General features: G+C 40.4%; 1 protein-coding gene across 7 annotated transcripts in view; it reads right to left on the reverse strand.

The window, feature by feature from the left end:
* Window positions 1-28000, reverse strand: part of LOC109449935 (TLE family member 4, transcriptional corepressor) — a 143649-nt gene that overhangs the window by 11528 nt on the left and 104121 nt on the right. For all 7 annotated transcript variants that reach the window (XM_074330588.2, XM_019736689.3, XM_019736684.3 and 4 more), the window contains 6 exons: window positions 11082-11201; window positions 10023-10076; window positions 9359-9511; window positions 7992-8124; window positions 7438-7631; window positions 6728-6804 (listed from right to left, as the gene is read on the reverse strand). In XM_074330588.2, the coding sequence (XP_074186689.1) occupies window positions 6728-6804; window positions 7438-7631; window positions 7992-8124; window positions 9359-9511; window positions 10023-10076; window positions 11082-11201 (731 nt within the window). The remainder of the gene's footprint in view (window positions 1-6727; window positions 6805-7437; window positions 7632-7991; window positions 8125-9358; window positions 9512-10022; window positions 10077-11081; window positions 11202-28000) is intronic.

Raw genomic sequence — 28000 nt, forward strand, 5'->3', positions numbered from 1 at the left:
CGTGCCATGGTTCTCTGGGATTTTGACAGACTGAGAAGGACAGGAAAAATGGCAATGGGGCTGCGATATGAAGAATGGGCATTAACTTCCTGGGTAAAGTAAGAAAGACGGCACGCGGATGAAGAGTACGGCAAACTGAAGGCCAGAGTCAGATAAAATGCTTGTTACCCATTTAATCGGAAAGTGTTTGTTAAATGCCTAATACGAGCCAGGTACTACCAGGTGATGTGGACTCAGAGGTGAATAAGAGGCAGAGTCCCTACCCTCCAAAGCATACATCCTACAAGGGAAAACATACAACATATGCAGAATAATAAGTAACTTCAATGGTGGTTAAATGCTGCCTCTCTCTCTCTCTCTCTCTCTCTCTCTCTCTCTCTCTCTCTCGCTTTTATTTTCAGATAAACGAGACTAAAGATGCACAGAAAGGCATGAGATGGCGTATGAGCTGAGACCTGAGGGACTGGGGCCTTGCACATCTGCCAGGGAGAGGAGCAGCAAATGCAAAGGCCTTGAAGCAGACCCATGGGAGAAGGCCCGAGTGCACTGAGGGGAGGACGACCAGCAGAAGAGAGGCAGGGGGCTGGTAAAAGGGCCTTGCAGGTGGTGATGAGGAGAGTGATGTTATTCTGAGTAGAATGGGAAGTCACTGAAGACATTTGTGCAGTGGAGTGACATGATTCAGTTAATGTTTTAAAGGATCATTATGGTTGCTGGGTGAAGAGTGGATTGTAGGTGGCAGAATGCAAGAAGGAAAACTAGTCGGGGGGCTAGGGCAGTAATCTAGGGGAGAAGCCTGTGGCTGGGGCTTGGGAGACTGTGAGAGAACTGGGAACAGATCTGCAACTGAAAAAAATCAATCTGGCTAGGGGGAGGTAGAGGTGGCTATATTGGATGGGACATTCGGATTTCTAAGGTGACACAGTGAGGGATGATGACAAGGTCTTCTTTGTGAGTCTGTAAGAAGATAAAGTTGAGAAGGGCACAGGTTCACTAAAGATGATGTGGTCCAAGTCCCAAGAAAGATCAGATTATTAGAAGGCTGACCTTGTGAACACCAGAGTTACCCAGGGTGATGGCAGGCTCTGAGGGGAGGAAGACCCTAAGCCAGTGTCAAATTTTTAATAAATTGGGGAAATTCCTCCAACAAGGAGAGAACACGTACAGTCCAATGGCATAAGCCTGAAAGGTGCTTTCCATAAAAAGGTAGAGGAGTTCAGTTCTAGAAGAGACTGCAGAAGTGGGGGTTAGGGGGAGACAGCCTTTATCACCCCCGCCACTGAGGACTGTGGGTGTGAAACAAATGAAAGGGCATTCCTTAGAGGGCTGCAGGTGGAGGGGTCCCCTCAAGGGAGAGCCAGGTGTCAGCTCAGGCAAGGAGGGGAAATAGGAACGCTTATGGAGAAGGCCGAGATTCTGAGGGATGATGACCAAGAAAAAGGCTAATTGTTCTAGCAATTAAGAGGCTATGAAGACTAAATTTTAAAGGAAGGGAAAGAAAGGCTATTTCAAGTTTAGATGGTGTTATACATTCTTAATGATGATTTACTTGAAAAGACATCCTTTCTCTCCTCTCTATAATCACTAATGGTTTTTAAAGGGCCTAACAGTTAAAAAACCAGACACATAATTTCGTTCGAGGTTTTCCATAGGACATTCTTCAACTCAACCACAACCACTCTGTGAACACCTACTATGTTCCTGGAACGCCCTTATTAAGAATTTCAAGTGCTTACTTACATTAAGGACATAATGTGGCCCTCTGTTTGCTGCAAGTATATGTAAGCTACTCAAGACTGGAAAAAGTACAGCTCTAGTACATACTTATTATCAGATTTCAACAAACTCTTTGATGTGTACACAGCAAAAAGGATTGGAGCGAGCAAAGTCAACCTTTCTAGAAATCAAAGAAACCCAGGCTTGAATTTGAAGAACTATTATTTTTCTATCCAATTAAACGCATCAGTAAGTACCTCCTATCCACATACTCTGTTATGTGTCACGTGAAGGATACAAAATCAGGTAAGGCACTGGCCTTGCCCACAAATGGCTTCTTGTGTAGGGAGTGTGATGAGAAACACACAGAAGTGATGATAAGACCAGGTGGAAGATGCAAAGCATAAAGTTCTGTGATGGTTCAAAAAGCTTATACCTCATGAGAGACACGGTACTTGAGATGGATTTTACAGAATGGAAGGATTTCACCAAGGAGGGGGGAAGATGGAAAAATGATTCCAGTGGGTGGGACTAGGAGAGAACAAGGACTCTCTAAAAGAATGAGGTGAAATGATGTGGGTAATTTTTTGATAGGTTTTAATTCAGGGATTCATTTATTCAGCAATGACTCCATAGTCAGAGGTTGGAAAAGCTGGCCTAAGCACATCTGGAAAACACACGCAAACACCTCAATATAATGCTACAAAAGGGAGGGCTTCAAATGCTAGCCTAAGAACTTCACAAACAGAATTTAATGAAGGTATTTTTTCTGTGGGGAGAAGGGGTGGGATATTATTGGGGCAAAGCCATTCACAGAATAAATTTGGTAACAATGAGTATGAGTAATAGGAGGAATAAAAGACAGTTATTTAAATGATCTAGATAAGAGGCAATGGGGTACCTGAACTACCTGAACTAGGCAAAGGAAAGGTTAACATGCCAGATATAGAATTCTGTAGGACTCAACTTACGAGAAGTGAGGAAGGAGCCAATAATAACTGAGTTTCCGATTTCAGGAAAAAAGAAACAACACTAGTAGTTACTGAAAAATGGGCAAATAGGGAGGAAGATGTAGTGTGGGGAAGGATTTTGTGACTTCTATGGAACTGCAATATGAAGTGGAAGTAATATATACTTCAAGATGCCTAGCTGACATGTCCAGCAAATAACTAGAAACACGAGGCTCAAGGGAGAGGGTGCGGGGAAGCCAGAGCAATAGAGTGACCTGCCACATGCGCACGCACACAGAGGTGAAGCTACTAATGCTAAGAGTGGCTCTCTAAGGGAGAGGGTGAGGACAGAGGGAGTTTGAATTTCTGACAGAACTATACTTCAAACAATCAAGGCATCTGCAAATTGTTCTTTTTAAAACATGCACATTGAAGTCACTTTATTTGGCTTATTACCCTTTGTTGAAAATCCAGCTTAAAGAAGGTCGTTGGCCTTTCCTCCTCCATTTTATTTACCCTCTCTAAGAGGCCAAATTCTGTAACACTACCCATGTCTTTCTCATACTTTGCAAAATCTTCTCCAAGTTTTTAATGTCTAACAAGACTGAACTAGATTTTGAGTTCACAATTAAAAGTCGGGTTATCATACTTTTTAAAGTATGATAGAAAATTAAGTTCTAAGTAGCATATGAACCCACTAGTAGCTTAGCCAGTCAAAAAATACTGTTGAGGGTTTTCTTATGTCAAGCTTTGTTCCTATTTTGAATAATCTTGCTTTATAAAAACAAATAGATACAACAGAGAAAGATTTCTGAACTGTGAGCAGCCTAAAACCCATAAACCTGAGGTCTTATGTTATGACTGTATTCATATGCCATAGACTATAATACAATGAGTATTATGATTTTAATCGAATAGTTTCATACTATTTATAGAAGCCTCATTTAAGTAGCAGGTGAGAAAGAAAGTCCAATTTTGGCTTATGTTGAAATTAAACTATGTTGTCATTCCAATTACATATTGAGCGGAACCTTTGCTAATTCACCAGAACAGACAAGAGGGCCCAATGTGAATTATCAAATAAATGTGTTTTATTCATTACTTTGGAACATGCATTTAATTGTAACTTTTGATACTATCTAGCAATTCATTATGTAAAAATAATTAGGACAGAGATGCTCAACTCTTAGGTCTTTCTGGAGCAAGGCAGTTACTTTGTGCGTGCATGGGGTGGGGGAGACCTTACGATGATTTATTATGTTTTATGTTCTAGCACAAAAAATAGTTTTTATGTTGAAATATATGCACAACATAAAGTTTCACAATTCTGTATTTTATAATCTGAAGAATCACATAATCATTATAATCATGTCTTCTGTAAAAATCTATAATGAAAGTATAGCACCTCTATATGCGTAAATTAATGTGAATTTATATGTCTCGATACCCTGTTATATAAAGACATACCAGTAACAGGAACATGGAGTCTAATTTATTCCATCTAATCTTCTTGGGCCATTTCTGCCCCCTACAATACATTCTATTGTATAAGAGGTTGAAAAACTGATAAAACACTGGGGCAAACTGAACAGAAAATAATGCTATAGTTGACTGAATAGCCACCGTGTACTAAACATATAACATATTGTCTTATTTTATCCTCACACCCTCTTGTCAGGAAGTGCCAGCCAGGTTTACAGATAAGCCGATTGAAGCTCACAAAGTTAAGAAACTGCAGAATCACTCTCTTTCTAGTTGTCAACTGGCAGAGTCAGAATCAAACTTGGATCTGTCTCACTCCAAAACCCATACTCTGTGGACCACAACACACTCTCTTTGGGATTCCTGGTGTCATTTGTCAACTGCATTAGGTGTGACTCTATCACTCTCAGAACCAAAAATTCCCAACTATCCTCCAACCTTCCCAAAAGTATCTCAAAATTTTTATAATGCTTAGAGTCAATAGGGGAAAGGAAGGGAGCTCAGCTCAAAGCTCAGAAGCACCAACTGAATCAGACCAGCTGTGATTCTACAGTGGTTCAATTGGCCCAAACTCCCAAACCAAGGCTATCATTGCTTCTTTAAATACACCTAACACACCTTCACCTCTTGTGGCCTCTGGGCAGCAGCTGAGGTGAGAAGCACTACATCATCTGCCTTGGTGGTTATATACAGCTGTGGGTGCAACTGCTGATTAATTGAGGACTATGCAGTACCTGAACATGGGGTGATGTCTCTTCCCTAAAGGAACCCCTCGATCCCCACAGCTTCATATGGAATTCGTAGGTGTTTGAGTTATTTGATTAATCCTTTGATCTTGTTATTTAGTCATTGCTTTAAATAGATCAAACTTTCACCTTTACATACATCGCACTTCTCAGTCCACAAGACTTGTCAGTCAGTAAACAACTATTTGCAGAATACACACAAGTACACACAACTTTATGATAACTGATTATACCTTCAACTCTCAAGGAACTCAAAATGCCTCATTTGCCTTGCCTCCCTATTAATGAGTCAAATATTTACTAAGCAACTTGACTATGGAGCCAGCATTGTGTCTGATCCAACAGGGAAGTTTAGGGTAGTTTGTAGAGAAGGGAGTTACAGAAGGAAGAACAAAGAGTTTGATGCACCAGGTGGAAAGGGAAAGGTCAAGGTCAGGAATGATTAACACTGAGGGGCAGGAAACATGGAGAGAGAAAGAGGGCACACAGGAAACAAAAGGGTAACAACTACGTTTCTGAGTGTATAGTAGAGAATAAACAAACAATGGGAGGTCAGAGAAGGGCAAGATTGGCACATATTTTCTCTCTTTCTGTCTCTCTCTCCCTCCCCCCCTTTCTTTTTTTCATTCAATAGGTATATATTGTGATCAACTATGAACCATTCTAGGCACTGGAGTTAATTCTATAACTGAAAAGCAGAGTTCTTCTGCTCTGCTATCGTGGACCTTATATTCAAGTGGGGAGAGGCAGATAATGGCTAGAGACAAGTATGAGAAAGGCAAGGCACAGAAAAGAACGGTGATGGGAAGAAAGGAAGAGAAGGATGCTACTTCTGATAGGGCTGTTAGGCCAGAACACTTGTAAGGGACATCGTAGCAGAGACCTGAAGTGAGACAGCAGGCCACAGGAAAAATGTGTAGGAAGAACCAGAAAGAGCAAAAGCCCCAGGGCAGGCAAGCCATTGAGAGAATGGGATTCAGCTGCTACTGAGGGTCCAGTTCGGAAAGCAGAGGGCAGCTGAGAAAGCACTAGAGATTGGGGAAACAGCATGTGTACGGCATGTATAGTGACACACTGGATGCCAATGTAAAGACCAATGAGAATAAAAATCACATTTGACTAATAAGTTGGGAGAATCTGCAGGGATGCTTCCCAAAAGAGAGGAGGAAGCTAGCTGGGATTTTTAAAGGAAAACCCAGTGTTATTTTACAGTCCACTCTTTGGGAAGATGAGGCCACATAGCAGTGAGAACTGTGCACAGGTAGTAATCAAAAGGTACACTGGACTGAAATGAAGGATGTGGAATGACATATGGTGAGATCAGAATGTATAAGAAGAGGCTGGAACAACGCATGGTTGTGTTTTGCCTTCATGACTCAAGGGGGCTGTGAATACAGGGACTCCAAATATCCGGCTCACAAGACAAGAAGCCACCTTTTCCGGAAACACAACTGAGCATAAAACCACACTTCTTTCTTTTCAGCCTTTGAAGTTTGGTATGTCTTTTCTCAACATGCTCAAATTTTGAGCATCCAGGTTTGCATATAAGAGTTTTTTTTTTTCAAGGCAAAAGAATTGCCTTGAAAACAGTAACAGACATACAGAGAAAACCTGACTGCTGGAGATGCCTCAGCAATTTACATTTCCATATTAGAAGCTCAAGATTTTAAATTGAAAACACAAAACCCCACCTCATTACCTCTTTACTTAAGAGAAAATAAAAAATGCTTTGCAAGGGAAAAAATGCAAGCCATGGGAACTCCCCCACAGTGTCTAGCAGTGCTCAAAGTCTAAAGGGCCAGCAAGGGCCCAGGGCCTGACACAGGTACTCACGGTTTTCCTCCTGGAATGCCTGTCAGGTTTGGAGGTATTGCTGGCACGCGCATGTGATGGTGTGGGTCAAATCCAACCTAAAAATATTTCAAAGCAAAACAATAAAACCAGACACAGTTACATTCATTCATTTCATCCTACTCAATATCTTTTCTAAAACCTGGGAGAATAGATCCTTTAAAAACCGTGTTTCCCCGAAAATAAGACCGGGTCTTGTATTAAGGCTTGCTCCAAAAGACGCATTAGGGTTTATGTTCAGAGGATGTCATCCTGAAAAATCACGCTAGGGCTCATTTTCTGATTAGGTCTTATTTTCGGGGAAATACGGAATTTTAGAAATACATACAGAAGTATTTATTAATGAAATGATACAATGTTTATGATTTAATGGTAACAAAATTGGGAGTGGAGCATACATAAAAAATATACTAATAATTATTCGTGCTCATGATGGAAACAAAGCATTCACTATACTATTATACTATTTGCTGTACTTTTGTAGGGTCACAATTTTTTTACCAGAATAAAGTATAAAGAAGAAATTCCCTCACCTTACAAAAGAAAATGGATCTCAATATAATTACATATAATTTAACTTATAAATACACACCATATAAATAACTCGAATTAACAAACCACATTAAAAGAATATGTATGACAATCCTCCGTGCTCTGAAATAGTTTTATTTTGTAAAAACCCACAAACGTACTACTGGTGATCTTCCGTAGGCGGCGGCGGCAGCGGCAGCAGCTGCCGCTGCACTCATCTGTGGGGAGATGTTGTGCAGCCCTGCGTAGGCAGCTCCAGGGCTGGTCAGCTCTCCATTCATCCCAGTGTGGGGCACTATCCCAAATGGGGTTGGATATGGACAAGGAACTGCCATCGGAGTCCTTAGGCTTGAGGCTACAGACCAAAATGGAAGGAGGAAATCAAAACAAGAACACAGGAAACAATAGTGAAGTAAGGCATTCTTATATACATTTAAAAATGGGATCAGTAGTTTAAATAAGCTTGTTTCAATATTCTCAAAAGTCATTCAAGCCTTCATTGAGGGTCATTCATTCAACCTTATTAAATTGAACACCTACTATGTGCCAGACATGGTAGGTGCCAGGTGCTTGTTTAGGATTAAATAACTTTGCGAAATAGCCATTCAGTGCTGGTTATTAATAAACACTCTTAATGTACTGCACTCTTTAAATTGCTTTTATTTCTTTAAAAACAAGCAACATAAGTATGTAGACAAACTTTTCTCTTACTAACCCAAGGGGTCGACGCCTGGCGGTTTTCCAGGTACAGGCCTCAGTCCAGGAGTGGAATTACTACCAGGGGTGGGTGCATCGGTTCGTGGAGTAGGGGTATTGGACTTTGAAACAGGAGTAGTAGATTTTTCATTCTAACAAGAGATATAATACACTGGCAATTAGAACACGGTTTTAACAATGATGTTGAAAAACACTGGTGTTTAGTAAAAATGATGCTTGACATTTAAAAAGGTAAAGAAAGGAAAAAATGGAAAAGACTCTGTAGCTTAGGCCTTTATTTTCATTAATTAAAGATAGCTGGAAAAAAAAAAGAGTTCCCTGAGACCCCAAAACCAATGTTCAGGAGGACATAAACTGAAGCTGAATTTAGGGTAGAGAAGACCATTTCCAGGACACTGGTTAGTTGGATGGAGGTTGAAATATCATGCATCTTGACTATGACCGCAACTTGCTGGTGGCTTTGATTTAAATAAGACTATGTGGCCTGAGTTGGGCTCCTTGTAGATTGCTCAAGTCACAAAAGACTTCCTGGTTAACAGGTCGTCTTAGAAACGATCCAAGCCTGAATTATCCTACAGATCAGCACAAAGCAGATGCCATTACAACAAGGCCAAAAGGCCAGGAAAAAAGAGAAAAACTTAATCTAACTCTCTGTCAGACATATCCCTCTGATTTGCACACAAACTGACGAATTTTCTTCCCTTAGCTGTGATTCAAAAGGTTATTTAAAAACGGAATTTGTCTTTTTTGTTGCTGTTAATGTTATGTTATGGTATAAGGAAATAACTGGTGAGGAAAAAGGAAGACACATGATACAAAAATGGAATTAACTACAAAGCCACAGAAGAAGGGGTTATAGGGAGATTATCCTGACTTGCAAACAGTTACATTTTGCATTTGTGTGTGAGTCAACGTAGATTTTTATAAATGACAGATTCCTTTTTAGATAGGAAGGGAGAATGATTACAATCATACATAGCATGGTAATTCAAACAAAACTAGCAACTAAATCACATCCAAGCCAAAAACTAAATTTACCATAAACCACAGCTGACAACACCATCTCTGTATGTAACCCAAGTGTGTATTTTTTCATCTTCACTAAGACACATTTCACTCAATTTCCCCACATTCCTCCCCAAGCCTTGCAAAAAGACTCACAAAACAAACATCCATCACTGACAAGTCAGTAAACCCATCTGTTCCAAAAATATTTTTGTCAATTAAACCCAATTACCAAGCATATACACACACTTGGAAATAAAAGTCCTATAGGAAAATGTAAAAAATACAAAATGAAAAAATAATAGTCAAACCCACCCATCCTAAAACAGGGAACACTAAAAAAGATGGAGAACTGCTTACAAGGCTAAGTTCTTTGGATTTGGAGGAAGGAGTACTGCTGGAGGATGCAATCGAGGCTGGGCTGATCGGAGCATCTTTCTTGAGCAAGCGCGTCTTGTCCAGGCCATTCTCTCGTGGGGAATGTGCTGGGCTCCCTCGAGGGGAAGATGGATCCTACAAAGGAATACCTCAGGTATTAATGTAGCATATGCATTCACAATGCTGAAGTACTTGGGTGTGGACGTTTCTAGCCGAAAGTAGTTAATAGCTTAGAAGTGCAAAATATTCTGGAATAGATAAGACTCACCAAATTGCTAAAGAAAATATTCGGTATTGAGATCAAAGCAAATACTACAAATTTGTAGTATTTATTTAAAATAAAAACAAAAATTACAACTCTACAAATTTGCAAGTCACTTGTCAGTGAGATCTGCAGGCGAACCACAGATGTCTGGTGTGCATTTATGGTTGGTAGTAAAACACACTTGCACATCACAGGAAAAGAATAGCAATTGTAACAAAAGGATTATTCACATGTAAAATCAGTAATACATAAAATTTTCAGGTAAATAAAGCGTGCCGGTCCTTTTAGAAATTAAGAAAACATTGTGGATGCTAATTGTTAGGACACTAGTCATTGTTAGAGCTGGGTAAGAACAGGAAGTTAAATGAGCCATAAACATACCTCATTGGAAACGTCAACCACCAAGTTGTCATCACTCTTCTCACCATCGCTGTCCTGCATCGACAATTGAGAAGTATTATCTCCTCCCCCAGAGGAAAAATAAAAGCCAGATTTACTCTAGATAAGTCCAGACTAATTCCTCACATCTTAGAAAACTGAACTGCATCAAAGAGTCCTAAACACTGTACAGTGTACTATGCTTTTCAATCCTCATGATGAAGTTCTGAAGTAGGTAATATGATGATTCTATTTTATCTAAAAAAAATTGAAGCTTATGACTTCCTTGATTCTCTCAAGTGCCAGCTGCAAACTGACATGCCCACACTAAACCTGCCTACACATGGGTGCGACTTGTTCTGTTAGCATTTTTTTAAAAACTGGGTAAATAGCCACAATTTTTAAACTGGGAGGTTTCACATGAAAATTCTAGTTTTCAGCCTTTTTTTTTGAGATCTGCAGTCTTGTGGGGTACCACAATGGAAAGCAGAGTGGGGACTGCATGCCTCCATATCAGTCTTATCTAGCTTGCTCCCTTCACTATGTGACTGGAAGGGCCAATCACTGAAGAAAAATGAGAGTCAACCCATGCCAGGGAGATCCTGGATGTCGCTGCCAGTCGTATTCCACAAAACTTGCTCAATTCTTCAGCACAGGACATTTTAACAGGCTTTCTGTAATTTTACACTTTTCCTTAACATTTCTGGCTGACCACAAGAAATTCAGCCACCTTAAAATATATGGAGGGAAACAAATACATCTAGAAATAATAATATGGAACACAAATCTTCTATTAATATTAGTTGCCAGGTAAAGCACTCTGTTCTGGCTCACGTATGTGTTGCACACTCACCTGCACACACACACACACACACACACACACACACACACACAGGACTTTGGCTAGCCAATTAACATGGCTCTAACTGCAATAAAAATGTTTCCCCTAGGATGTTATCGTCTATTCTAGTGTTGGTTGGTGATAGAGGAAGGGCAAAATGGCTACTGATAAAAAAAGCCAGGTAAACCAGCCTCCCCCAAAGCAAAGGTGAATGAACCTACATAACGAGCTGCAATTTCCTTTTCTTCTGTTTTCTGCTTTTTGCTATCAGAGGAGTAGTCTGTGGAGTTCCTGTGCTTCTCAGCACCTCGGAAACTGGCTGACGGGGACACCGAAGAACTCTGAAATTAGAAAGGGAAGCAGGGTTGAGAAATGATCAGCCATTTAACAGTGTGATTCTTCAATCATTTCAGACTTTATCTACTTTGTGTTCATTAGTACACACTTGCAAAGCTGTTAAGAGGAGACCAGAGAGAGGAGGAGGGGAAAGGGAGAAGAAAACAGGTATAGAGAAGAAAACAAGGAGAAAAAGCAAAAAGGGAAAGGAACGGAAAAAAATGAAAGAACAAGACAGAGGAAACAGAGATGGGGCAGAAGGAGCAGAGGGATAAAAAAGGAGTTAGGAAATAGTGTAAACCAAAAGGACAGAATAGGTTTGGTCTAAAGGAGATGTTTATATTATACTATTGAAGCACCTTCAGCGAGTTGAGAAAGAAAGCAGATACAAGAGAAAAAAGGAAGGAAGACAGGCTATTTTTTTTTTTCAAGTTTGCTGGTTAATGGGAAGCTAGTGTTTCAAGCCTCTACAGAGAAACTGAATTATTTAGAGTCCAGCTTGGGAGATAATTAGTAATTCCTCAATGAAGAAAAAAAAAAGGAGAGGTACTCTTTCAGAATTACTTAAGTACCCCAAAATGGTGATCATGCGACACAAATATCATCTTTACAGAATTGTGCTTAGCCTTGTACCTTAAGGGCCTGGGAGATGATGCAGAGTAGAAGAACACAAAACCAGGAAACACACACACACACACACACACACACACACAAACTCACACCTGCAAAAATGCACTTTATTCCTTTCTGACTTCTAGAGTTATCATGAACCTGCTCCTTCTTATCTCTGGAAACCCAGGAAGCCCATCAGGACCACGGAATGGGGAAAGGTGGTCCCTCCCTCCTGGGATCATGGTAAGGACGATCTGCATGGGCTCAAGCTACGTCTGTCATCTCTGCTCTCCCAAAGAGCTCTCAACACAGAAAACAAACACTGGTTACAAGATCTGAAGCACAGAGAATGAGTCTGTCTGCTGTTAAGGCCAGGTGGTTACTGAGCACATTTAGATGTTTTGAGAGCTTAAAACCATCGATATAGAAGTGATGAAAGCTGGAACTAACCTTTGGATTTGGCTAGTGACTCAGTTCCAGAAAGACCAAACAGAAGGTTTACACAAAGGTGAAGAGGGTATAAGAGGGAGCAGGGCCGAGTGCAGGGCTAACCTGCTGAGGGTGGGTTGTAAAAGCCTGAGGAGCCTAGCCCCTCAGTAAGGCACCAGGGCAAGACTCCAAGTACTAAATTACCCAGCCTGTGCTAGGGAAGGGCTGATCTCAGAGGGCAGAGGAAAACATACTTGGAGATAAGAAAGTCAATTCTAGGAAGAACAAGAATCACCAGGGTATCTTTGCCTGGCATTCAAATCAATTCAGAAAACTGTTCATTAAGCTCTTCCTCATTTATAACTTTATTCATCTTATCTAAAATTAACACCTTGTACTTTTTTTCCCCTTTATCTTAGTCTGTTAGTAATAATTAACTTGTATAAAGATACACAAAATTTCCAAGGGCCTTTTAATTAACTATGGGAGGCAGCGTGATAGCCAGAACTTTGGGCTATATATACCGTTTTACTTCCATTGATCCAAAATGCCACATTCTCTTTTGTGGCTAAACTTTCAAAGCTTGTTGTTAGAGGAAAATAAACTTTTTCCACATCTTGGTCGGTATGGCTACCAAGAAATCACCCCCTAGTGGTCAGCTGTCGTGATGGCAATTCCACCACCAGCTCTAAAGGCAGGGGTGGAGGGTGGGACTTCCAAGGAGGAGAAAGATGACATCATGACCAGTGAGTAGGTTCCCACTGATAGGGAGGGGCTGATACTTCTAAACCCTTCCTTCATGTACCAGTGCCTCTCGCTTTTTATATGAATACTCTACATGTCTACACCAAATCCTGTAACTATCCCTACTTAAACATTCGCCGTTAAGCTTAGTGTAAGAAAAGACGGCAGGCATTTATTTAGTAAGGCTGAAGACTGAAGCAAAACATTAGAAGCCAAACAATTTTAAAAAGTGGATTAATTCTGGACTTTCATATATCCCCACTGAGTTCCATTCTTCATTCCCAATCTATAAGACTTGGTTCAATGCCTTTGCTTTCACACCATGACCCAACGCAATTAGGTTTTTATGACCATTACTGCATTGAAATCATGCACACAAACGTCATCCGTAAGCTATTATTATCTACCGTATTTAATACCAGAACCCCATATCTAGTTTCTCCCCCTCCAGTCTATTCTCCACATTTCCTGGATTCATATTTCCTAAACAGAGATTCAACAAATTGAATCCCTAAAAAGTGACAAGTGGTTTCCCATCATCCACAGAAAAAAAAAGCCCAAATTTCTGAGTATGGCTACTTTCTAAAGTCCTTCATTCCCTGCCCCAAACCAGGGTCCTGGCCTTGTCTCAGCACCATGAGCTTGTTGTTCTTTCTTGTGCTCTGTGTATTTTCATTGCATCTGTAGCCTTTTTATCAGGGTTTGTGAGAATGCCCTTTCCCTGAGTATCTTCCTTTTGAAATCTCATTCTTAAGAACCAGCTCTAATATCACCTTTCAAAGCTCCTTCAGATTCTGTCAGGCAGAATTAATCACTCATTTCTTTTTGTTCCCTTAACATTTTGCTCAGCCAATGAGTAAAGCACTCACAACCAATTTATGGCTATTTGTTTGCAAGGCCACTTCCTACTCCAGGGTTCTTGGGGTGGTAAGGACCCCTGACACAGTGAGTGGCATAGAACTGCCCAGAAATGTTTTTGAACATGATGACTAAACACCCCCTCGGCACTCCTTAATCTCAACCCAAAATTCATCTTCCCTTTCAGAGGGCCTCTAGGCTGAACAGTTCAGTTCCATTGGAAACCATTCACTAAAGTAAAGTAAGTAAGACCAGAGTAGTGGCACCCCTTGGAACTGGCAATATGGAAGCTCTGCCCTTTTTCCACCTTTACTCTTTTACCTACTTCTAGATGCCTTCATCCTACTAATTTGATTATTTTATAGAAAGAATAAAAAAAACTGAATATGCATGTGTATGATTAACAAATCTCTCAGCCTTTTGATTCTGATGCACTCTACTGAAAGTTATTTCCACTCTGTCCAAAACGAAAGACTGATTTGTAAACAATGATGAAATACTTTCTTTAAAATACTAAATGGTAATGCTTATTTTGACTTTTATGCTTATTTATTGGTACACACATACATATAGCTTTACTTTTTAAAAACTGGCTGTTTCAGGCTCTATGGGCAATATTTTATTTGTGAATTTTACTATAGAACAGTTACATGTTAGAGTTTCCTGGTAGAATGATAAAGTAGTTAATTATCAGTGGCACTTAAAGGTTAGGCTGAACAACGGGCACTGGGGCAATAAGCAGTATTTTAATAACATAATTGCTCTGCAATCAAATTGGACTTGGCACCGACTCTCATCATGAATGTCTTAAGTCCACTGTTCTGCCACCGGAAGACCACTTGGATCTTTGCTGGGCATGTGAACAGGAGGAATTACATAAATATTAATAAAGACAAAGTCACAGTTTTATAAGAAAAGCTTAGTTTTATTTCTTTGTTGTTATTTTAAGAGCTTAGCTAGGTTAGATATTTCCCTAGCTTACTACATAAGAAACTTATTGGAGCTGCATTATGACTGTATAAATCTACAAATTTAGAAACACTAAACATAAATCTTTTCTCATTACAGTTTGATCATGTAAATATACAGCAAATTTGTAACAAACAGAGAGTCACAATCAGAAGTGGTGGCGGAGCCAGAAAGGGCAAAATACCTTAAATGTGCATGTTTAGTAAAAAGCTCTAAAAAATAAAGCAATGACCTAGAAGTAACTTTTTTAAAAAGCTCTGTATTTGTAAGAAGTAAACACGTGTATTAGGGTATTAAAAAAAAGACAAGGCAGATGTTTAATGAAAGAAAAAGAGGAGGGGCACAAACAAGGAGAAACCAAGAAAAAAATATTAAAATTTGTAAGTCTTATTATATGAAAAATCCTAATTGCTTTGGTAGTAAAAAATAAGTTTCAAAGATAGTTATTCCTAACATTAAAATCATGTTATCTCAAAATGAGAAAAATTTTAGATCCTAGTCTGAAACCCAATCTAGACTTTATTAAGGGTATTTGACCAAGTCAGCTGGAAAACTGACACCTCCAGCACTCTAAAGGGCTGGGTCTGCCTCTTCAGCTTTACTCCTCTGCCACCTCAAGATCAAAGATGACCGTGTATGAGAAAGAGTTCTATAAAGTATTACGCCCCCCCCCCCCCAAATAGAGTACTGTTATAATTAGCTAATTTTAATAACAGGTAGCCGACTTTACTAGCAGGCAAGAGCCTCTCTCTAGAGTCAGACTGCCTGAGTTAGAGTGTAGAGTCTTCCACTTAATAGGTGTGTAGCCTTGGGCATATTGCTCAGTGTCACTCAGCCTGGTAGTCAACAACACCTTGCCCTCAATTGGGCTGCATTGAGGACTAAATGAAAGAATCCACGTAAGGTACAAGGTACAGATCCAGGCAGATAACTGAGCTCTCTGCAACAGCAACTCAGCGTTATGACTGTACCACATTCTATTTACTACAGAGCTAGTGTGGATCTTCTATTTTAAGACTCACATAAGGAATATTCTAGGCATTTGGGTAGCACTATCCCTCAACATAGATATACAGATGGTCCATAATGATAGGGTTTCAATAGGCTGCTATTAACCAAAACACATTTCCTATTGCAATCACAATAGGTTTTGGTTCAATACTGCAGGCAGAACTATAAATACCACCTTCACATTGAATTTTCTAATTTGATTTCAAATGCACATCAAGCTAATTCTGCTTTCCACTGGCATAGGTGCAGTGCTCGGATGTCCCTGCCCACTAACAAGATTCCAGCCAGAAAGAATACACTAAAGGTCAAGTGGACAACCATGATCAAGAACTCTAAAACTCATTCGTTACCATTTGTTGGCTCATCAGCTGTGGCCTTCAAACAACCCATCTACTTGGCACCAAAGGGTAAATTCCTTTTCAAACAGATACAGGGGATAATGATGGGGCAGAGGGCACCATAAAAATCTGGCTGAGGTGACTGCAAATCCTGGTTTGTCCCTGCTTTACACTGCTGTCCAGGCCTCTTTACTCTCAAAACCAGCCCAGGTTAAAAGAAATTATACTGCTCTTCTACCTGTAGTTCATTGAATACAGGAATTAATTCAAATCAGGAACAATTCAGGGGGAATTTGTTTATGGCGGTGGGGGTGAGAGGGCGGGAGATGGCAGGCTCAAGAGCCCTGTAGACCCTTTATTGATGCCGTAACTTCCATCATCATTCCCTCTGTAAAAGACCAATACCTAGAACAGAAACGAGTACTGGTGACTTTTTTGAATTCAGAAAGGCCAAGGTACTGTTGGTGATCAGCAGGGACTCAGCCCACTCCTTCTAAGCAGAAGGGCCATCAGGAGAAGCCCACCAATCATGAGTCATCCAGAGTCAACTATGGTCCTAGTCCTGAAAGCATTCCAGTTATGAAATTCTTTCAACAAGTTCTGAAGTAAAAGTAATATCCTGAATAAACCTATGTATACCAAACTAACAAGTACCTTACCCCAGTAAATTTCTAATTGACATTCTATTGTACAGTACTACACACCAACGTAGTATATCACAATTTGTATATTCCTGTTCATGGAACTCTTTTTTTTTAACTGATAAAACATTTTAAAATGTATTATCTCATTGATAAGGGAATAACCAGGAGAGATGGGGAAAATAATCCTCAACCAGGAAAAATTAAATGTAAGAACTTTACAATAAAAATTATTTGGTCAAAATGCACCTGTCTTATATACTGACTCATAACCATGCAAATTTATGTAAATTAGCTTAAAATTTATTACGTGCTAGTGGTGAAATACCTAAATATGGTAGGGCTCTGAGCCAGTCCCTGATGTCAGTCTATTGCTCATTACGGTAGAACTTTTTTTAAAATAACCTGCTTGATTAAGGAAACCATTAAAAACACAATCTGTATATAACCCTCACAGAACTTGCTTTTTTCAAATTAACATAAATCAAAATTCACCTTCAAAAATGACTGAGACTTTCTGAAGACCTGCCCTTCTTAAAATAAGGTTTAATATAATCTCCATATAAAGAAATGAGTCTGTTCTTAATAAATGTTTCACCTTTATAACATGTCAAGAACAACACACTCTTTTAAATGTTCTAATGTTGTCTTTGTCTTTCAGCTTCTCTCCTGGTAAGAGAAACTTGGTTTGAGATAAAGAAGGAACTGACAGGGGGATCATTAAGAACTGATAGAGCAGTGTCCACGATGGCTGTGCTGTGGCTACTGGGGTCAGACAGCCCTGGGTTCAAGACCAGGCTGTACCACTTGCTGAATGACCATGGACAAGTTAATGACCCTCTCCCAGCTTCCAGCTCCCCAGTGGGTAAAACGAGGGTAATGGGAGTGCTTCCTCAGGAGGCTGCTGTGAGGCGGACCGGAGAGTGCATGCTGAGAAGCACATGGACCTAGCACTATGAAGAGCTACTGCTCTTCGGCTAATGTGGAAAAACCACCACACACTCTTAACCTACTTATGGCTGCACTCAATAAATATTTACTGAATACCCACCAAGTACAGAAATACAGAGATGCATGAAATATACATCTTGCCCTCCAGTAAGGGTCCACCATCCATATTACTTAGGATACTGAAGTCCTACATATTTTTTTCCTTCGTGCAGTAGAATATACAACACTTCAATATTCAGTCATTCATATGTTTTGTTTCCACAGCCTCAGCATTATGTATTACTTGGTCAGGATAAAATGCCGTAATAATTTATAAGGTATCAATAAAATTGATTTTAAATTAGAACATTATCTTAATGTCCTCTTGGGGTTTCTTGACTGTTATTTCCTCTTCCTGGAATAAAGAGGTTGGCTCCGCCCCAAAAATTTCATTAAATACAGCTACTTTAGCTGGTGAGCTGAGCTGCTGGAACATGATGCTTTGACACCAAAGATACAGGTTTAATTCTTGTGTAGGCACCTTAGCTTCCTCTCTTGACAGCCAATGACTGCATGTGGTCCAAACTGTGGGCCATAGGAGGAAGGAACTTAGGGAATCAGAGGGGAGACAAGTACACCTCCTCAAATACACACCCTGACCACTGATGGAGAGGAGAGCCCAAGCACAAGCTAAATTAATCAAGTAATATCCCTCCTGATTATTAGAGATGGCAGAGTATTAACTGTCTCCTGGAAACTATAAAAAAATTTCCAAGTGCACACAAATATAACATTCCTAAGTGCACTTGTCCTCTACCCAGAAGTCTTTTCCCTCCTTAATACAGATTCTATAAATCTGGTATGTTTTGTAAGTTATAGTCCCATGCACTCGCCCCCTTCTTCTGGGATTACATTTTCCAGTATAATACCTATAAAACATATATCCTAAATCATTCATTCATCTATTGCCTTATAATCAATGTCACGAAGTCTCACTGCTGAAAATGAATCAGTTGTATGAGTTTGACCGCCCTAAAAAAAAAAAGAGGGGGGGTTGACAAAAAATATTTTTCCTGAGTTTTCTGGGAAGGTGTACTGGCTTTAGACTTATTCTTGTACTGTGTGCTCTGTTCTTGAATGAAAATATCAACATACTTCTAACAGCTGCTTTGAAAGAAGCTGAAGTAGGATAGCTGCTCAGAGGAAATAAGTGACTCAGCTTTAAGACTTGGCAAGCTGTACCTTAATGGACCAGAATTCTCATTTAGTAACTATTAAAATTTATTGGAAAAAAAAGTCTTTTCATGTTGCTATTTTTCCCAGTAAATTGTTTTAATCTATCCGAAAGGCCAAACATTTTTTTTCTTCCAAAGACTGTTAATTCCAGAGAATCATATATATTACATATTATGTACGCAAATATACTCTATACAATACAATATTAGATGGTAATTCAAAAGGAAATGACAGTATACTGATTTAAAGGTAGGCTGCCTAACAGTTTTAAGGTTGCTAATCCTTAAAAACTCCAAATCTTCTTCATAGCACCTCAAGAGGGCAAAACAGTTTTCAGGGATCACTTAGCCTATTTGGCCTTAAGGTCCTTTATTAAAATATTAAGGTGAGTTGTACTCTAGAACAGAATTAAGCTGACAAACGGAAATGTAATGTGAGCTAAGTATGTATTTAAATTTTTTCTAATAGCTTGAGTTTTAGAAACTAGAAATAAAAGACAGGTAAAATTATTTTTAATCACATATTTAACCCAGTGTATCCAAAAATACCATGTCAACATATAATCGATACAAAATTATTAATGAGCTATTATATTATACATTTGTTTTCAGTACTAGGTCTTAAAAGTCTAGTGTGCGCTTTACACTTACAGCACTCCTCAATTTGGACTGGCCATATTTTTGGTGCTTAATAGCCACATATCACTTGTGGCTATCATATTAGGTAACAAAGGTCTAAAAGTTCTTGAATTCACAACAGGAATCAATACTCAGTAAGAGAAGCATCTAACACTTTATAGAAGGTACAGGCCTGATCTGGCTGCTGCCTACCTTCTCCAATCTCAGCTGAAAGTCTCTTTCTCAGAGTGCTGGACACTCCATACTCGTTCACTTCCCAGTGCAAGCTTCTGCCAAGAACCCTTTTCCCCAGACTCTGAGTGGCTAGCATCCTTTTTTCAATCTTTAAATGCCACCTTCTCAGAAAGGTCTTGTCGGTGATGTTATCCAAGATTCCTCTTGCCAATCTCTAGAATGGTCCCTTTTTCACCTCCTAGTATTTTTTATCACAGCTATTATTTTGATTATTTGCTTTTCTCTCCTACTTGATTAGAAGCTCCAGGAAAGTAAGGACCATGCCTGGTTTCATCACACAAAAATCCTGCACTTTGCTTGGTTTCTCTATTAATGGCAGCTGAAGAAATGAATGAGTACAAGACTTGATCTGCTCAGACACTAATGCTATGCATATGTCTTCCTTGTTCCCATATATTGTCATTATGTTGAATACATATTCCTAAAGGACATGTACTATATACCTTATTTCTTTGTATTCTCAGCACTCAATACAATGACTGTCACAGTCAGAAGAATAGTTTTGTGTGAATGTGGGAGGGGAGAAATGCAGGTGCATGTATGAAGGCACACCAAAGGAGAGAGGCAGCCTCCCAAAGTGGTACTTTTTGAAAAAGATATAGTGGCAAAACAATTTTCCGAAAAGATAATTGTTGAAAATATATTAAGAAGAAGCAGTGCAAAAAATAAAACTGAAACAAAGGTCAGAATGGTGCCAGAGAGAAGAGGGTAAAGGTGGGTGCCTTTTCCCTGTTTACCCCCTACCAATCAAGGGCACAGCCCCCGCCCCCATCAGCACCAGGCTTCACCCCTTGATGGGCATGCAAGGAGTATTTGTTGTAGAAACGTATCAAGGCTACTAATTCTTTTTATTCTGAAAGAGATAAATCTTCAGCATAAGGGAGACAGTTTGCAACTGGTTACCCCTCTTATCTCTCATCATGTACTCATCAGCTATTTATGACTGGGGAAAAACAAATCTTATTCAAGTCTGACCACTGAAAAGGCAGGATTTTAATGAATCCTGCCTGACCCACCACCATGTGAGGAATGCAGCATTAGCAGTTTTTCTGTGGCTGATCACTTAGAGAACACAGATCCCTGGGGATCTCCTGGAAATGTTTATCCCTCAAGGAAGTACGTGGTAAAAGGAAAAAAAATCCTTAGTCCTTACTTTTTTTTTCTGGATAGTAAGTCAGGTGATAAAAGAAAAAGCCAAATACAGGGCAAATACTTTTTTTTTTAAAGCTTTACATTCATTGATTTTTAAATCAAACGACTAGAGCTTTATGTAAATTTTTAGTATGTAAAGCAACATAAAGCATTAATGTTAGTTTAACAAAGTGACTTCAGTATACTGAGGGATGAAAACAAATGAGACAGATACTTAGAGGCATAATTCCAAATTGTTCCAAAGAAACGATTTCAAGCAGCTTTCACTTGACAACTGTATCTAAAGATCCAGGGATCTGACAAAACACATAAAACATTGGAAGAACAGGTTGATTTACCAAGTGTGTGCCAACATTACTCTGGTCTAACCAGGAAACAGCATTCCACTAACTAGGGCTAAGATGTTGAAAAGGGAGTCAGATCACGGTTACATCTCCCTGCTCCCCTCAAACGATCATAGGTCAGAGAGCTAAATTATAAGGAAACTACTGAAAAGATCTCAGAGCTTCGTCTACTTGCCATCCCAAGTAACTGAGTGCTGGTCTGTAGCTCCTGCTTCTCTGACTTTTCCCTCCTCCCTTCTCCCCACCCCTCACGCTGGCCCCCCGCCCTGCTAGCAATACCTCTTGTCAATACTTCTTCCTGCCAGTGGCACTATGGGCTAAAGAGGTTGTTGACCCTTATTCTAACATGTCCTTTTAGGTTAATTACTTTTGTATACTCGGTGTACCCAGTGACATTTAATCATTATAGTGCTACTCGGGTAAACAGAACTGAATGGAGCCAACTGCAATTTGGCATCGAGCTAAATGGTGCGGTAATAGCAGCATGCTGAAAATGGACTGGAAGAAAATACTCTCACTCACCACACTGAGAAACGAGGTGAATACCATTCGATCAATCACTATTTTATTAGAAAGGAAGAACACTAGCTCAGTGGTAGTACGCTTTGTTATTTAATACAGAATATGGCTGGAAGGACATCCTGCACTTTATAATGTAAGGACAGTCTTGTGTTCACTGAACGAATGGAGACAAAATGACTTTTGTGGTGTCTCTCTCTTTGCATGTGCGCACACACAGCACACACATCCCATTACAGGACAACCCTTTGCTAACACAGCCAACAGTGTATTATCTTGCTAGTTGGTTTATAAGAGTGCACAAGCATCTAAAGGCAGGAGGTCCCATGACTTAGTGTGTACAAGAAAGCATCCAGCAGCACAGGATTAATAAAATGTCATGTCACAGACCTTTGAGCCACTGACAAAGTTTGTTAAAACAGGCACCCATGGCCTTTTTCCCACTGGGAATGGTGTGGGTTGGAAAGGCCATTAGCAGCCTTCACAGAGCCAACGAGACCACTGCAGGCAGATTGTAATTCTGTGGACATACTTTCAAAACTATAGTTGGTAGATGGAAAAAATGAAGCTTTACCCCTGTATCTCAAGAACAACAGACTTAGCAAGCAAAGTCTCCATGTGTGACACCAGTTGAATCCTGCAAGTGTAGCTGAATGGCTACTTTGTTGCAATGTGCTAGACACTGGTGACACAAAGCGAATAAGGCACCAGTTTTAGTGTTGTGGGGTCTAAAGGAAGGGAATGAAATAACTACCGGGGCTCTAGAGCGAGTACTCTGGTTTCAAATCTCAGCCCCAGTACTTATTAACCGCATATTGGCAAGTTAACCCCTCGGAGGCCTCAATTTTCATACCTTCAAATGAAGATAAGGATATGTGTCCTACAGGATTGTCATAAAGATGAAATGAGATAGCTACATGAAGTGGCAGGCTGCCATTAGTATTTATTTCTGGAATCTGCCCTAGAAGGCAAAGGCCAGGCCTCTAGCAGCAACCCTACCCAATCCGGGCAGCAGGAGGCCCTGCAGCGGCACTGTGGCCAATGAGACGTCTCCTCTGGGCCTTCCTTTGGAAGAGGTCAGTGGGCACTTCCTCAAGCCTCAGATTCTGGGGAAAAGTCACTCTGTCCAGATTCAAATATTTCAGACAGCATACTCTCCAGGCTAGGCATCTGGCTGCCTTCTTGGCTTGGTGCCCTTCTTTCAATGTTCTGCTCTTTCTCCTTATTTGTAGAACTCTCATCAAATGCACTTTTTAGGATGACCTTGAGTTAGAGTGACAGGGTGAAGACTAGACTTGCAACCCCAACTTCACTGGAACTTGACAAATGACTCTTAAGTGAGTGAGGTATCAGGACTAATGGGGTGCGGGAACACAGCCCACATACCCCTTGTTCATAAAGGAATGCCATCAGTTGCTGAACTAAGTCTCATCTATGTGCCAGGCAGTCTGCTGGGCCCTAAGGCACTGACTCGGAACACAATTAAAAGGACTGCTCAGGAGCCTGCCCTCATATAGCACTGGTTCTAGTAACAGGACATAAAAATAAATTCACTTAAGTTATTAATAAAATTAATAAAACATAAAATAAGTACAAGTGACAATGTGTTATAAAGGCAATAAACAGGATGCTAATACTGAGACTAACGAGACACAGGATGGTCATGGACAGCCTCTTCAAAGAAACGGCATTCAGGCTGACGTTGGAAGCAAAAGTTGGGGTCAACCATTTGAACAGCCAGGAGAATGCTGCAGATAGAGAAAACGGCCTATGCAGAGGCCCCGAAGAAGGGGGAAACTAGCAGTGATACTAGAGAGGCACAAGGGCTGAGTGCCGGCTGCGCAGGGCCCAGCAGGCCATGGTGAATCTGTGTTTCTTCTAAGTGCCACTGAGGGAGCAATGAGATGACACATGTTCTAAATACCTCCCAGGAGACCTTCGAAAAGTTCTATGTGAGATGGGGGCCAGAGTGAGAATAAGACTTTTAGAAGCACTTTAGAGCAGAAAAGATGATGTTGTCTACCTCCACCCTTGGTAATTAAAAACAATACTAAGTATACAATATAAACCTTACATGTGTGCTAAAATTAAAATAGCAAAATTCTGAATCAGATCATCAAAACTCAGCCGTCATCACTTTTGACGTCCCTGCTTTACTAGTGCTGTTAGCGTGGGCTTCAATGGGCTGCCAGGTAATAGAGCTTTAGAGGAGAAGCAGTGGTGGGGGAGATGATGGTGTCTAAGATTGGACAGGGTGCTGGAGAAGGGGAAAGAGGATGGATCTGATAGAGATGTACAGGGACAACCAGTGACCTATACAAACATATGGATGTGTGTGCACAGGTTAAGCATGCACGGGTATGTGTAAGTATCTACCATGTTTCCCCGAAAATAAGACCTAGCCGGACCATCAGCTCTAATGCGTCTTTTGGAGCAAAAATTAATATAAGACCCGGTCTTATAGTAAAATAAGATGGGGTTTTATATAATATATTATAAGACTGAGTATAATATAGTATAATATCAAATATAATATAAGACCGGGTCTTATATCAATTTTTGCTCCAAAAGACGCATTAGAGCGGATGGTCCGGCTAGGTCTTATTTTCGGAGAAACACGGTACGTATGTATATAATTAGAACGGCATCAAGTTTGTCAACATACTGATGTCATCTTCATGCATCTGCAATCTGATACAGGTTCTTACTGGGAAAGGAAAGGGCAGGAGCCTTAGGGGTCGCACAAGAATGCTCCCAACCTGAAGGGGCTCATGGGACCTGCATCCTCCAGGTTTATCACAAAAGGAAACACAACAGGGAGGTTGGGAAATACTGATCTAATCAACCTGAATTACATTTCCACAAAGTAGCAGACCAGGCATTGGAGGTAGATGCTCAAGAATAAATGCTGATCCTCACTAAAAAGGAACTTATAAAGGAAAGTAAGATACATTTCTGTGATCAACAGGAAACTGAATTATAAGCGCACAGGGAGATATTAATAAGAAACGGTGCTCTCAGGTTCCAGAAGAAGTGGGATTTATTCAGAGACTTCCCATGAGAGACACAGGCCCAAGAACTGCTTGGAATGGAGGAGTAAACACTGTCAGGGCCCAAACATGGACTGCGGCATTTCAGGCACGTGAGGAGACCAGGTGAGTCTTTGAGGAAATGGAGGAGTAAGGCACAGAGCAGCAAAGCCCCTCAAAGGTGCCCTGTTTCTGGGATGGGTAATGGGCTGGGATGAGACAAGATGGCAGGTGGCAAACAAAATTCAAGGACTGGGCAGTAGTTCTCAACTCTGGCTGCCTGTCAGAATTACCTATGGAGCTTTACAAAATAGGCCCACCTGGGCTCTGCCTGACTCTCTTTGGAGGGGTGGGGCCTGGGCCACTTTAAAAGCTCCCAGGGGATTCTAAAGTTGCAAACCTCTGATCTAAAGCATACAGGGAATCAGCAGGCACTGTGATTGCTGTCAGTGAGAACTCCTCATCAACTAGAACCTCCTACCTATTAGCAACATGTCACCTCCAGCCCTTTCAGAGAGCACAGTTAGCTCAACAGCAGTGACAGCACCCCAGACTTAATCTACCTGTGACTGTTCTCCTCAAGACAAACTACATTTAACTGGTAAGAAATGACGTATTTCAAAATCAAAGTTTGGAGCTGGGAGAGAGAAAAAACTCAATCACAACCATGTCACAAGATGAGGCAAGATGCTCTTTACACGTTTCTGAACGCCTGAATGTGGTGTTCCGATGCGTGACTCTACAATGCTGACAAAGGAATGTATTTTGAGTGCCGTAATTAAAACAAGAATCTCAATAAAGTGGGCATTACGAGATAATTGGCCATCCTCAGGTATTAAGCAAACTGTGGTAAAAGCCAAGGATACTCATCGCCAAGGTCAATTACAATAATTGCTTATCTGAATTACATTATTGCTATTGTAAACCCCACTTGATTTAGAAAAGAAAAAAAAAAAACTATAAAAACTGATCTAACACACAGCACAGGGAAATGACCTGAGAAGGAGTTCTTGTTGCTTGACTACTGGTCATTTAAGAATTCCTATAATCAACTTTGTAGCGCCCGCCCCCCTTATGCCTATCCTTTTAAAATGTTTCCTCAGCTTTGCAGTCTGAGTTTATTACGGAAATATGCCTATCAGACGTCAGAGAAGTGGCCTAGAAGGGCAACATATTGTAACACAGGGAAATGGAATGGCTCTAAACTAATAAAAATAGGGGTACAAGAGAAAAACCAACGCCCATACTCTGTGAGTTGCATTCCAACCCAGAAACTGAGTCAGTTATGCTGGTTTATAGCTTGTGGGAAGATATTTCAGCTTCCACATGCCACTGTCAGCCTGTCTACATTAACACCCAGACTCGAGTAACCAATGGTCAACCAGAAGAGAGTCAGGAAAAGCTTTGAAGACCAGAAGAGAGAAACAGAAATTTTAACCTTCCTTCGGGTAATTGGAATGTGTCTGGCAATCGAAGAGCATAAAAGTTCTTTTTTAAGCTGTGATTAAACGTCAAGACTTTGATGTTTTATAAGGTATTTTCCCCCCAGTAATTAACTGCACTAATGAAGTTAATTAGTGGGGAAGAATGCTGTATAAAACATCAAAGTCTTGATGTGTAGTGTCACCATCAGTCCAACTAAACAGTAATAAAGAAATCATTTCTTAAGCGCACTTATGCATGCTCAGCACTTCTATTTACAAGCTCAAGTCGTATGACAGGAACATTTTTCAAAATATCCAAAGATGCTTTCCACAGTGCAATGCAACTGCACTGACAGCAACAACATACCATTTAATATAGTGTAATTAAGTGGCCAAGAACGCCACATAAAGCAAAAGAATTGAGACATTTAATCATAGTTAGGAGGATGGTTATAAATCTACCATTACTGTGAGATGAAGGAATGGAGGAAAACCAAGGCAAATAGCCACAAGAAGAACTATGTAACCCGAAGGCTAATGCTAATTATGCATTAGATAGTGGATTTAGCTTCAGTCTGAGAAAAGAAAAGGGGGGGGGGGAGGAAGCACGCTACGTAGCTACAAGAACTGCAGACAGCAGGTCCTTTTAATAAGCACTATTGGGAGGCACCAGGTGTACTTTGCCCTTTCCTTTGGAACACAGTGTGCAGGGATGGTAAGAATACTGGAACGTGAAGACCAGCAAGCATTGGGCCTTCTCAATGTGAAGGCCACAGCTACGCACAGGCTCTACTAAACAAGGCAGGAAAGTTCTCCTCTTTAGCTAGGATGAGAGAAATCACTTAGCCTCTTGCTACACAAAGGCGATCCACTGTCCAGCAGAATCAAGATCTCCTGAGAGCTTGTTTGAAATGCAGCATCTCAGGCCCTACCCTCCAGGCCTATAGAATTAGAATCTATATTTTAACCAACATGTGTGTTTTTTATGCTCATTATAGGTTTGAGGAGTACCTGTCAACTTCAACTTCCTCACTGTGTATAGTAAGAAACCTGAATCTCAAGAGATGAAATAACTCATCCTCCATCTAGTAATGCAGGGCACATACTGGAAGACAATCCAATCCTCTGATTCTAACAGGCACAGGAAATGATCCTGGAGACTGTGAAAAGAAAACAACCTGTATACAGAGCAGCAGAATAGTCAGGGGAATGACAACAGGGCTTGCTTCATTAGGTCTGACAGATCTGAGTTCAAATCGGTTTGACCTAGGCCAAGAACTCTATCAAACATGTACAAAGTGAAAACTTACAAATTCTGTAAATATGAAAGATGAAAAGGACATTAAAATGTGTAAAATGAAAACAAAAAATTTGCAGGAAGGAAAAGCGCTGTGGCCTCCACTTTATTTTTTTCAAAATGAGACGAGAGAGAAAATGTGGCATCCGTGGGGCCACCACATGTGACTATAGAGGACGTGGACTGCACAGCTCTGGGAGTTGTGAACTGTGCTCCTGCACAGCTGCACGGGGCCAGACTAACTCAAGCCCGGGAGGCAGTGAGAAGCATGGGAAGGCTTGTTGCATCATATAAGGTTGGAGCCAAAGGGCAATTAGGATTCAGGAGGATGGAAAAAAAGGAACAAGAATGTAGGTAGGCTACATAAAAGCCAACTGAAGTAATTTCATCATTATTGTT

The sequence above is a fragment of the Rhinolophus sinicus genome, chromosome 16 (assembly GCF_057876585.1).
Source record: "Rhinolophus sinicus isolate RSI-liver-muscle chromosome 16, RSI-T2T, whole genome shotgun sequence".
In the NCBI taxonomy this organism is placed as follows: Eukaryota; Metazoa; Chordata; class Mammalia; order Chiroptera; family Rhinolophidae; genus Rhinolophus; species Rhinolophus sinicus.